Raw genomic sequence first — 13114 nt, 5'->3', positions numbered from 1 at the left:
CAAGCATCTGGCAGACTTTTGCTTCCTGGACTGATTTTGATTTGTGATCCTCGGATCTTAGCCTTCATTGAAGCTAAGATTACAAGCATAAGACACCAGCACCTGTCTGAGATTTTTTTTAATGCCTGTCCTGAAGTTGCAATCCTCCAATCCCAACTTCCTTCATAATTGGGTTAACAGGCACATACTAACTTTACCCAGCTATTGGTTGAGATAGGGATCGCCACAAAAATTTTGCCTGGGCTAGTCTTGAATCATGATTGTCTCAATCTCTACCTCTGAAGTAGTTAGGATTACAAGCTTCCTGAATGCAAGATTCGGCACTAAGTTCAAAATCAAAGGACCTGGGGCTTTGCGTGGGGTTCACGCCTGTAATCCAAGCTACTCAGGAGGCTGAGATCTGAGGATGGAGGTTCAAAGCCAGGCTGGGCACCAAAGACCTTGAGATGCTTATCTCCTATTAATCACTAGAAAACCTGAAGTGGCAATGTGACTTAGGGGTATGGTGGTAGCCTTGAGCTGAAGAGCTCAGGGTCAGCGTCCAGGCCCAGAGTGCAGGCCCCATGACCCACAAAAAAAAAATCACAGGACCTGCCAAGACCACTAGGCTTTCAGTAGTGCCTTGGCATGGTCTGTGGGGTAGCCCTAGCCTAAGAAATTCTAATGAGTGGCATGGAAGAGCTTGACCAACCTTTCATTCTCCAAAATGTACAACTCAATAGAATCACACAGTGTTTACAATATAAAGACAATTTTATTGCCAATAAAAGCCTTTAATAAGTCATTTTTATCCTGTTTCAGTAGGACCTTATTCTTTCTGATGAAAATCCAGTCATAGCATCTCTCATTAAAAATAAAATTATTTTTGAAATAAATAAATATATAAAATAAATAGCATATACATTTCATAAATAGTTTGTCCTTATGCACAGTATCCATGCTTAACATTTGAATATGATTTTCTTACAGCCTAGCCCGCTTCCCACTTTCAATGGCAGGAGAACTGCATGTCAGGACGAATGAGAAATTGGCAGAGCCAGAGCAGGGGCCGGCTCGCAGCAGGGCAGGAGCCCCAAGAATTTACTTCAGGAGACTTTTTTCAAAGCTCTGTAGGTAGCATCTGTGGCAGATTCCTTGGTCTTTCCTTTCTATCCATTCTCAAGGCATTTGGGAGGGGTGTGGGAGCAAGACAACCCCTGACCCTTGGCAGGGTTCCCCTGCGATGCCTCCCCCCCAATTCTTTGTTATTCCACCTCAGAGGAAAGAACATGATTAAAGAAAAAATTATATACAGGCTTTCCCTCAGGCCCGCCCCATCCCCCCATATCCCTCCCCAAAATAACTCAACCTTCATATACACTTTGAACAACCAGGGAACAACAGCTGGGTCAAGTTGAATGGTAAGTGCCTCTCTGTTATCTAAATTGATAGGAAGACTTGGAAAGCTATGAGTATAGTGCTTGTAGACACAGCCGTGGCCTCAGAGTTACTCAGGTCACAGATTCCATCCTCCTCCTCTCCCCCCACTCCCAAGGTCCATTACCTATAGCGGAAGAGGTCTCTGGACATGGAGGGTAACTTAGAAGGGTCTACTGGCCTGGGTAAAAAGTGAGTGAACTTCTGGTGTCGTTTAGTCCTGTATCCCTCGCGGGGTGAGCCATCTTTGTTCAGGGCCACATAATACTGTCTCTCTGAATCTGAGTGTTTATACAAGGTGGAGGCATAAGTGTTGTACCAGTTTTCTTCAAACTGTTCCCGGAAAACACATTCACGTGTGAGTTTCTTCTGTGAGGGTGAGAAAAAGAGAACAGAGCTCATTAGATAACTCTCTAAAACAGCAAGGCACATGGAGGGCAGACAATGGCAGTCCTCTCTCCCCCCCACATTACTCATGTAGCTTTCTTCCAAGTAGCATCCACAGTCCATCCTCTTTCACAAACCACACAGAAATGACTTCGATGAGATCTTTCTTTTTTCAGTTACTTTTGTTTTTGGTTGGGCATGGGGTTTGAACTCGGGGAGGGGGTGTTGTCCCTGAGCTTCTTTTGGTCAAGGCTAGTGCTCCACAACTTGAGCCAAAGCACTCCTTCAAGGTGAGATCTTTCTTGAAGGAAAGTGATCGGAGGAGATGGCTATCACTAGAATAAGAATTATTGTTTTTGTGCCTTACTGAGGCTTGAACTCAGGGCCTGGTGATGTTCCTTAGTTTTTCCCACTAAAGGCTGGTGCTCTACCAGTGGAGCTCCACTGGTAGCTTTTTTTTTTTCTGCCAGTCCTGGGCTTAGGCTCAGGGCTTGCGCACTGTCCTTGGGGTTTCTCAAGACTAGAACTCTACCACTTGGGCTACAGCATCACTTCTGGCTTTTTTCCATGTATGTGGTACTGCGGAACCCAGGTCTTTTGTGCATGCTAGGCAAGCACTCTACCACTAGGCCAACCCCCACCCCTCCTGCCTCCACGTGTAGCTTTTTGTTAAGGGAAGAAAAGAGTTTCTTATACATTTATTTGCCCTGGGTGGCTTTGATTTGTCCTGGGGCTTGAACTCAGGGCCTGGTCACTGTCCTTGGGCTTTCTCAAGGCTAGTGCTATACCACTTGAGCCACAGCCACTTCTGGCTTTTTCTGTGTATGTGGTACAAAGGAATCAAACTCAGAGCTTCATGCGTGCTAGGCAAGCACTCTACCATTAGGCCAAACTCCTAGCCCCCTCTACTGGAGCTCAGCATAAGGATTTCTTTTATGGACTCCAATGCCTTCATGGCACTCACTGCGAGCTTCCTCCCTCCCTAGTTCTAAGAGCATTCAAATCCATTGAGATTGCAGTCAACTCAATCAACTGGCAGGCAAAGGCCTCAGATCTATATAAAGCTCTATGAGCGGTGAGCTGTGATCTTTCATACTGAAGGGTCTCAGGCGTGTCAGTGAAAGAGCTCAGAAAAGATCCCCTTCAAAACCTTCTCCAATCTGCCTATTTGAAGCTGGCAGCCCCTGGTCTCTTGCCTCTGTCCCTTCTCACTCTTGATTGGGCCACCATACTTCTTGCTAGGGTAGTGGATATGGAGTGCTGGGGACAGGCCTATCTCTTAGGTGTCAGGGAAAAATGTGTTCTGATTCCATGGGGTTGTAGGGAGCCAGAAAGCATGCTATGTGACTCAAAAGTGCAAGCCAGGAAATTGGGATCCTCTGAAAGGGTTAAGGTCAGCAGTCACTTACCATACCCCAATGCTGGGCTAGCTTCCAGAAGACAGGACTTGTATTGCAGCCTGCCCGGGCCTAGCTAGGGGCTTAATGCTGTCAGCAGACCTTGAAACCTTCATTTTTCAACCATTTGTTTCATTTGACTATTGGGATTCAACTGAAGCAATGTGGAAATCAGAATCTGTGCTGCTAACTTCAGAATCTTCCATTTGAAGGCATTTACCCACTGCTTGAATTTCTTCGGTCTGCTACTGGGTTATTTCTCTGGACAGCCTTTTTTTTTCCCTCCAGTACTGGGACTTGACCTCAGAGCCAGGGTGCTGCCCTTTAACATTTTAGCTCAAGGCTGGTGCCCTATCCTTGAGCCACAGTTCCACTTTGGGCTTTTTAGGTGGTTACTTGGACATAAGAGTATCATGGACTTTCCTACCCACTGGCTTCAAATTGTGGTGCTCAGATCTCAGCCTCCGGAGTAGCTACACTTACAGGCATGGGCCACTGGTGCCTAGCTCCTTAGCTTTTATGCTTAAGGCAGGCACCGTACTTACTGCCTGAGCTACAGCTCTACTCTTGACTTTTTTATGTTGTTAAGTGGAGATAAGAGTCTCACATACTTTCCTACCTGGGCTGGCTTTGAACTGTGATCCTCATATCTCAGCCTCCCCAGTAGCTAGGATTACAGGTATGAGTCACTGAATCCTGGCTGGCTCTGGACAACTATTAAAAGTACCATATGCTCTCAGTTACTTCACTAAACCCTGACCATCTACCGACAAACGAGTGGCAGCTTGCCATTATCAAGGTAGCTGGCCCTCTAGTAGAAAAGGCAAAAGTAAAGGTATCACAGAAGAGCTTATGTTTTGAAGGGGTGAGGAGCTGCATGGGTGAAGATATTGTAGAGAAGAGTCCTGAGCAGCCAGTTGACAAAAGTGTTTTCAAGTGCTAGATAAACATCCATTTGCCTTATATTGTCCAAACATTGGTTGGTAAAAGCCTCTGATGAAAGGGGAAGTGGGGGCCGGGAGTTTGGCCTAGTGGTTAAAGTGCTTGCCTAGCATGCATGAAGACCCAGGTTCGATTCCTCGGTACCACATACATAGAAAAAAGCCGGAAATGGTGCTGAGTCTCAAGTGGTAGAGCTCTAGCCTTGAGAAAGTCCAAGGACAGTGCTCAGGCCCTGAGCTCAAGCCCAGGACTGGCAAAAAAAAAAGGGGAAGTGGGAAGCTTACCGATCCATAGAGCTCTCCTCGTTCGTTCATCCCCAGGTACAGGCCAGAGTCCACACCCCGGATGCTAATCAACCCCACTGCCAGGCTGATAAACTCCAGAATTCCTAGAGTAACAAAAGGAACACCATTCTGTTAGTCACATCAAGCTAGGACATGTGGGTGACATGACCCTCCCCCACAACAAGAAGCCAGCCTGGGTGTCATTGGGATTCCCTGATAAACAAAAACAAAGAAAACACCTGTTTCCAGGCTCCATTGGCTCATGCCTGTAATCCTAGCTACTCAGGAAGCTGAGATGTAAGGATCATGGTTTGAAGTCAGCCTGACCAGGAAAGTCGGAGAGACTCATCTCCAATTAACCATGAAGAAGAAGCTAGAAGTAGAGTCATGGCACAAATGGTAGAGCATCAGCCTTGAGCAAAAAAGGTCAGAAATAGCACTTAAATCCTGAGTTTAAGCCTGGGGACCAGCGTACATGCATGCATACACACACACACACACACACACACACACACACACACACACACACACACACACCAAACAAAACAACAAAATACCATCTTTTGTAGCAACAATGAACCTTCAGCTGACATCCAGTATCTCCAGACCTGTTTTTCATGTGGAAAATGGAGCGGGGGGGGGATCAATTTTTGCTTTTACCTAACACTTTTAACCATTTTATTGTTTTATTTGACGGTTCTGGAGATTAAATCCAGGGCCTACGAGTGTGTTAGGCAAGCAATTTACACGGAGCTCCATCATCCCCAGCCCTCCTAGTTGTGTTACAAAGAAGAGACCACAAGAAGGCTTTGGTTACTAAAGGTTCATAATTATAAGGTGTTCTTGTCAAATACCAACCATTTCAAGAAATGGGACGGCTGCTTTCTCAATGCAAGAAGTTTCTGGAACCTTCCCAAAGTCATCTCGCTCCTCCCCAGCATACATAGCATTTTCCTTGCTGTCCTCTGGGCTGAACTTTTTTTGCACCCTCTCCGCTCCAATGTCCTTAAAGCCACATGGGGCTGTCAACTGCCCTTAACTGCTGGTAACAAATACCACACAGATCACTCACTGAGTTTGTTCAGTCTGTTCATGGCTGGAGGGAAGACTAGGCCTCGTGAGGGCTTTCTCCTAAAAAGTGCTCACAGCTAGTACAGCCTCAAGCTGACAAGCCTGTCACTCTCCCCTTCTCTCTTGAGATTTTTTTTAAAGTTTATCCACAGCAGAGTTGGCAGGTAGTATTGGACTCCATACTGATACAAAATGTTGCAATTTGAAGGGGAAAGGGAAGAAATTCAGAAATGTCCTTTTAGCTGACAAGGTTAGAGGCAAAGATTTGAAAATGTTTTCATTTACCCCATGGGAAGAAAAAGAACAACTGTAAAGAGGGTAAAAGTACCCAGAAATGAAATCCTGTTGATACTGAAGTCTTGTACAGTTTTGCTCTAATATGGTTTCTCTCTCATCTAGCTATAGATATAATAGTCAGTTGGAGTCTGGATTTTTTTTTTGCCAGTCCTGGGGCTTGAACTCAGGGGCTGAGCACCGTCCTTGGGCTTTTTCAAGGCTAGATCTCTACCACTTGAGCCACAGCACCATTTCCAGCTTTTTCAATGTATGTGGTATCAAGGAATGGAACCCAGATCTTCATGAATGCTAGGCAAGCACTCTACCAACTAAGCCACGTGTCTGGCCTCAGTTGGAGTCTTCTTTGAGATTCCTATCTTCTACTACATTTTAAAATGTACAGACTAAAAACATGGATGCAATTGTTTGATGTATCCAACAGTATAAAATGGGCTCACACTTACTTAGCTGTCATACATTCAAAAATGAAATTATTCAGGGTAATAGTATTCTAAATTACCTACATAGGAAACAGAGATGATTGCATAAAGCTAAAGTAAATTTTTTTCTGAGACAGGGTCTGGCTATGTAGCCCGGGTTGGCTTTGAACTTGCAATCAGTTTTCTGTCCTCTAGCTCCCAAGGTACTAAGGTCCAAATTTACAAGTGGCTAATTTTGAAATCAAGTTAAAACCTCCAGTGGGAAGTGTCCTGTGGATTCCAGAGGCTTGACTAGTAGGTGGTGGGTCTTAGGGTCTAGCCTTTGGTCTCTCATTGCAATCCTCAGTTGGGTTGTGACAGATGCTTACCAATAGAAGAGAGTCTTGGGAAGAGAAATTGGCACATACTGATGGGAGGGAGGGGAAATGGCTAGTGCTGAATAGAGGTTAAATCAAACATGGATTTAATGGATCTACATCTTCCACTGCACTGCACAGGTTTGTGCCCTGCTTAGCATTTTAATAAATGAACCCCAAGAGGACATTTATCCTAGTTCCAAAAGACACAGCTGAGGGTGACACGGTGGAAAGTGAAGAGATCTCAAGAGGATGGCAAAGTGGGCTGGCTCCATCAAAATATGCTCCATTGAGTTTTGGGGTTTTGTTGGACAAAGGTGAGCCCAAAGTACAGAGAGCTGAGTTAACCATAAGCCTTAGTTTGTGGCTATTATAGTCTGCTGGGGCTTTTCAGGCTCCCTCCTCTCCCCCCCACCCCTTCATACCCTGCAAAATTTACCTCCACACTTTGGGTAACCATATTTCTTTTTTTTGTCTTTTCTGTGATGCTGGGGATTGAACCCAGTACCTTGAGTAATGCTACATGTTTCTAGTTAAATACAAATTTGCCCATCTCTAAAAAGATATAGTAACAATGGCCTAAGAGATTTGATTGAGTGAAGTAAATTCAGGATGATAGTGAGTGATTATCAGAATTAGTAAAAATCAAATGTAAAACTGCTTATATAAAATTTTTAAAATTGCCCAACAGGGTGGCATGTGCCTGTAATCCCAACACATGGAAGGCTGAGATAGGTGAATTCCAAGTTTGAGAGCAGCCTGCACTAAATAACAAGATCCTGGGGCCAGGAGTTTTGCCTAGTGGTAGAGTGCTTGCCTAGCATGCATGAAGTCCCAAGTTTGATTACTCGGTATGACATACATAGAAAAAGCTGGAAGTGGTGCTGTGGCTCAAGTGGTAGAGCTGTAGCCTTGAGAAATCCCAAGGACAGTGCTCAGGTCCTGAGTTAAAGCCCTAGGACTGGCAGCAAACAAACTAAATAGCAAGTCTCCATTTTTTGATGCCTGTCCTGGGGCTTGAACTCAGAGGCTGGGCAATGTCCCCAAGCTTTTATGCTTGAACTTAGCTCTCTAGTTTCTGGCTTTTTTTTTGCCAGTCCTGGGGCTTAGACGCAGGGCTTTGAGCACTGTCCTTAGGTTTCTCAAGCTAAGTCTCTATCACGTGAGCCATAGCATCACTTCTGGCTTTTCCTGTGTATGTGTTACCGAGGAATTGAACCCAGGTCTTCATGCATGCAGGGCAAGCACTCTACCACTAAGCCAAACTCCCGACCCCCTAGTTTCTGGCTTTTTGCTGGCTAATTGGCAATGAGAATCTTCAAGATTTTCCTGGACAGGCTGACTTCAAACCATGATCCTCCAATTTCAGCCTCCTCAACTAGGATTATAGGTGTGAGTCATAGCTGCCTGGCCAAAAAATAATTTTAAAAAATCCTTTTTATTTCAAAAGAAAAAGAAAAATCCAATGCATTGTACTTACATAAACTGCCTCATGGAATGGTTACTACTTTGTACATACAACTGTTTAAATATAATAATAAATCAATAGAAAATTTTCAAAGTCATTTAAAAGCTAGTGTAAAATGTAGAAGGGGATGGGGGAAGCTAGTGTGAATGACTTAAGGCCACATTTGCAAAGGTCTAGTGAGTCATATAGGGAGGAGGCTGCCCTGCTACTCGGCTGACCCTTGGCTTGAGTACTCTAGGGGGTGCATGCTATGCTGAGTTCTACGGTGCTAGAGACATACAGAAAAGCAGGGGGACATGTTCAGAGTAGAATGGCCATTTGGTGAAGGAATTAGAAACCAGGTCATGATTTGGTTCTGGGTGCTAAACTCTGAGGATCATCAACATATGGGAGCCTTCAGTTCTTTGTTTTGCTCAGGCAGATCCTATCCAGGCTTAGTCTTTGTTCCTTCATTCTGTCAGTATCTCATGTCTCTGAATACCCTGAGCTCACTTCTTAAGTAGCAGAGGATGGCTTGTGATCTCACCGCCTGAGACCTGGGGTGCAAACAAAATCATGAAACCCAAGAGGTGTGGCTATTTGAGTCACCGCAGTTTTTCTCCAACTCTCTGTGAACCCTGATGCCAAAGGACAGATCATACAGGAAGTCACTTGGGTTGTGTCCAGTAAGAGGGGTCTCCAACAGCTGGAATCATCCCTGCCCAGCTGTCTTTGGGCACCATTTCTCCTTGCCAACTTTCCTATTAGCTGGATTCAGACTGTGGGAACCCAGTGGTACACGATGATGGAATAGATATTTCTAAACCTTCTCCTGAATTCCAGCCAGCATGAAAGGGGAGCGAAAACAAGCCATTTTCCTATTTTCCCAGCTCCAGCTGGACAGGGGTGTTAACAGCAAAGTATTAAGTAGACAAAGTTAGTCCTCCCTTCTGTCACTCCTGCCAGACCCAGGACCTCCCTCCACCCTGCCTTTTCTTGACCTGCACACCTCAGGCGCTGGCCTTTTCTTGACAATTTCCAGACTCTTCTCTTCTTACATGTCTTTCCTCAGAGCTTCCATCAAAGCCCATTGGTCCTGGGCCCCACTGTTTGAGAATCTACCTAGATAAATGGCTAAAGTGTCATTTAATCTGGTTCCATGACTCTGCCTGAGCTATCCTTTTAGATCATCGAGGGCCAAGATGGTGATGCCTTGGCATTTTGCCCGGGTGACATTGATCAAGATGCATTGTACTCACACACAGACATGGTGAATTGAAACCTGTTTTTACTCCCCCTGAAAAAGATCATGTAAAATACTTACAACTCCTAGAATCACATCACTGAAACACCCGTTCCATCCCACCTGGCAGGAAGTCTCTGCTTCACTGTGGCTTCCACGCCTGCTCTGCCAGTCCACAGGTACCCCTGAGGAATGTGAGGATCCCCAGGAACCTCAGTTTTGAGTAAATGCCATCAGCCCAGGCGGGGGCTGAAATATTCCTGGCTACCGATTGCAAATAGAGAGCAGGGAGTATGTGCTGGGCCAACAGGTTATTATTTAGAGTCGGGGCTGTTCTTGGGCTCAGCCTCACTCATTCTGAGCACATGGATTCCAGCGTAATCCTTGGGGGCCCTGCTCTCCAATTACAACAAATAGCTATTTACTTTACATGGCCTTTGGAGACTACCTCCTCCCCCCAAGCAGAAATCTATAATATTTTATATCTTAAGTCTGGCCTACTTTACCCTGTTGGAATGTTGACTGCTAAAGCACTTATGGAATGTTAAAAGTTTCAATTTATTGAATACCCTGGCTGATTAACTCAAATGTGGAGGGAAGAAAGAGTTAGCGAAGTCAAACTCCATGTCTTTCACCCCCGCCCCCAAGAAAGACTCAACTGCGAGAGAGGAGGTGTGTGTTTGAAAGTTGGCAGAGAAGAGTACAGAGACAACTTCAATCAATTATCATTTCCTTTATAGGAAATTCATGAAAATGCCAGGAAGTCAGAGAAGGAGAGGAAAGAGGAAAGAGAAAAAGGTTGCTGGGAAGGGGTCTGAACCAGTTATCTTGTTATTCTAAAAGACAAATCCAGAAATGAAGCTAGCCAGCCATGAAGCGGCTGCAAAAACATCTCTTCCTTTGCCACTTTTATTTCCTTTGGTTTCTGCTTAAACTTAACATCCTTAGCAGATCTGGGAGATGAAAAGAAAGCAAGAAATGAATGTGTCATCAGGGGGGTAATTAAGGATCACTTATCCTAAGAGGTATTACTGATTTCTATTGACCTTGTAGATTACCAGGCGAGCTTGGGCAGTGAGTCTGACAGACACTTGTAGCCAGTGGCTGAAAGGACTTTTTCTACTTTCATGACCCCTGCCTGCATTTCTCCATTATTATACACACACATACATACACACCCACCCACCCACACCCCATACACTCACACTTATTTTATATTCAAATGATTCCAGTATTGTTTAAGCCATTTCTGGGAGCCTCCAAGGCCTGGGTGGAGAGGTCTCAGTTCCTCATGAAAAGGAACAAAAGGGGAATGCAAAATCCCAAGTGAAGAAAGGGAAAGGAGCCAAGTTAACACTCCCCCTCTTCCCACTGCACCTTATCACCCTTTTGAGGACCTGCTACAAGTTTATATAGACACCTGTACCTCTCCATTACCCCTCCCAACCTACTGTACTCCAGCTCTGTTTGAGTGCATTTTTCCAAGATGACATAGATGTCGTTAAGGTTCTTGCCTGCTCCTAGCAAGGAAGACGAGCCATGGGCCCTAAATTGTTTGCTAGGCTTCGTCTTTCCCATACACTGTCCCCACTCCTTTCTCTCCTTTTAGTATCTCCCCCACCCTCCCAGGTGTTGTTCTAGCAAGGCTTGGGCAGTAGGATGGAGAGTTTTGTAGGTGGTGGGGGTGGGCAGGAAAAAGCGAGGGTGTTATGGTTGAGAGGTTGGGTACAGGGTTTTTACTGGCTTAGGCATTAGAAGGTGACTTTCTCGGATTGAAGAGACCTTGGGAAGAAGCAGAGGGCATTGGCAGGTGGGGGAGGAGGAAGGCTATCTATGATGGCACCTGCCTGATGGCTTTGTAGAGAATGTAACATTGAAAATTATTTTTAAAAATGGCAAATTCCTAAGGATGAAACACATTTGTTTAGAAAGGTAAGGGTCTGTATCCTAGATCAAGGCTTCTATTGATGAGGTAATTGGTTTGGTAGGTGAGACAGGCAGCTGTGTCCTCTGACCAATGTTCAGAGTGACAGGCAGGCAAAGAAAGTTGTGGATGGAGATTGGATCTTGCTGTCCCAGCTCTAGGTGGACACCTGCTTCTAGGGTTGGGAGTGAGTAGGGTGAAGTAATCGTCCAGAGGCCGATCTGAGCTACACTGGTTTCTAGGGTTGGTGTGCTTGTAGATTGGATTCCCAGAGGTTTTCCTTGACTCCCCGGTACCCAATTCACCCTGTTCTGTCTGGCTTAGCTCATATGTTGGGGTTAAGCAGTCTGAAGCTAACCAGTGCTGGGGGCTGCTGGGGTGTCCACTAGCCAAGAGTGCTGTGCGCTCGGGGCTGTGTGGCCAGCTCGCTTCTGGCCTTTTGCAGGCTCAGCTCCTAGTCAGGCGCCTCAGGCTTGCGTTCGGGACCTTCTTAGGAGATTTCACTCCCTGGCCTCGGAAGCGACAAGCTCCCTCTCCTCCCCAGATCCACCTGCTTTCATGGAAAACTCAGGTGCAACTCTTCGACAGAGCCTCTCGTTCGTGGGGGAAGGAGGGAGGGTGGAAGTGGGGGGGGAGAGGCGCTTCATCGGTTCTCAAGAGTATCCCATAGTGCAGGACGCTGCGATGTCGCGCGTGGGTATGGTCTACGCCAGACACCAAGTCTCGCCTCGACGGGCGCAGACTGGGCACATAGTCTCGAGTGTGTGCGTGGGGACGACGGTCTCACAGGCCCCACCCCGGGAATCCAGAGTCCTCGACTCACCCAGGTTAGCGTCCGCCCTCCTCCCGTCCCCTCACCGGGCGCGCCGGGTCCTCACCGAATCGGCTGTGATCGTGGCGGGTGCCGTGCACAGTGCCATTGGGGAAGATCTCCAGGTGGAAGCCGGTGCGGCAGTAAAGCTGGCGGCGCCGCAGGATCCCCTTCAGGTGGGCGAAGTCTGTGGGCGAACCCCGCTGCAGTTTCCCCTCGATCTGGCCCAGGCGCTCATTCAGGAAACCCGGGGAGTCAGCTAAGGGCACGTTCCCCAGAGATGATGAGAAACCATGCAGATCCCAGTCCAAAGATGCAAAGACCCCCCCCACCTCCGCCATGGCGGGGGCCCAACGGCAGTGGCGCAGGCTGTGCGGGGCACACACGGAGGGCCCCCCCACAAAGCCGGGATCGCAGTGTGTAGGTTGGGGGGGTACGCGGAGGACTTGTCCCTGTAGCGGGGCACAGGCGATCCGGCGGTGCTCGTTCCGTTGGCTCGCTCGGTGTGCTCGGCTCGTTTGCTCGCTGTGCGCTCTGCCCAGCTGCAGGAGACGTCTGTTGGCGTCCAAGGAAGTTCTCAGCGGCGGAGAGCGTGGGGCCGCGCGCTTTTGACCTTGCTCTCAGTCAGAGGACCGCGTCCCCTCCGCATCCATCCCTCCCAGCCTCGCATTGCTGCCTGCGCGGACGGCGATCAAATGCAACACGCTGGTTTATATACATACCCACTCCCCTTACATTGACATATTGGATATTTAAATACAAGCCACACCTCACTGGCATCCCCTCAGAGACTGGTGTGTGGGTTTTTTTTCCCTTCCCTTCTCAGATCCATTAGACTCTCTCTCTCTCTCTCTCTCTCTCTCTCTCTCTCTCTCTCTCTCTCTCTCTCTCTCTCTCTCTCTCTCTCTCTCTCTTTCTCTCTCTCTCTCTTCTCTCTCGGAGAAGGGGGTGGAAGAGTGCGGGGCGGAGGTAGCAAGCTTCACTCCCTCTCTTATTGTGAAAAAAATAGCAGGAAAAAGCTACACATTGCAATGAGGCAGAAATGCTTTTTGGCAGGTTTTCTTTCCCCCCCCTTTTTTACCCCCCCTTTTTAAGTGGCCATTGGCGTTCTCAGCCACTT

The 13114-nt window shown here is 46.9% G+C and overlaps 1 protein-coding gene across 1 annotated transcript; it reads right to left on the bottom strand.

The window, feature by feature from the left end:
• Positions 1-1396: 1396 nt before the first annotated feature.
• Fgf16 (fibroblast growth factor 16) lies at positions 1397-12335 on the bottom strand. The gene is made up of 3 exons (XM_090325925.1): positions 12062-12335; positions 4427-4530; positions 1397-1785 (listed from the first exon to the last, which is right to left on the bottom strand). The coding sequence occupies exons 1-3, from the start codon at positions 12333-12335 to the stop codon at positions 1540-1542; spliced, it is 624 nt and encodes a 207-aa protein (XP_090182051.1). The 3' UTR covers positions 1397-1539.
• Positions 12336-13114: the final 779 nt, after the last annotated feature.

This window comes from Megascapheus bottae, chromosome X (assembly GCF_031878675.1).
Source record: "Megascapheus bottae isolate mThoBot1 chromosome X, mThoBot2.hap1, whole genome shotgun sequence".
NCBI lineage: Eukaryota > Metazoa > Chordata > Mammalia > Rodentia > Geomyidae > Megascapheus > Megascapheus bottae.
Note: the sequence above shows the minus strand (reverse complement) of the source record. Positions and strands in the feature narration are given on the sequence as shown.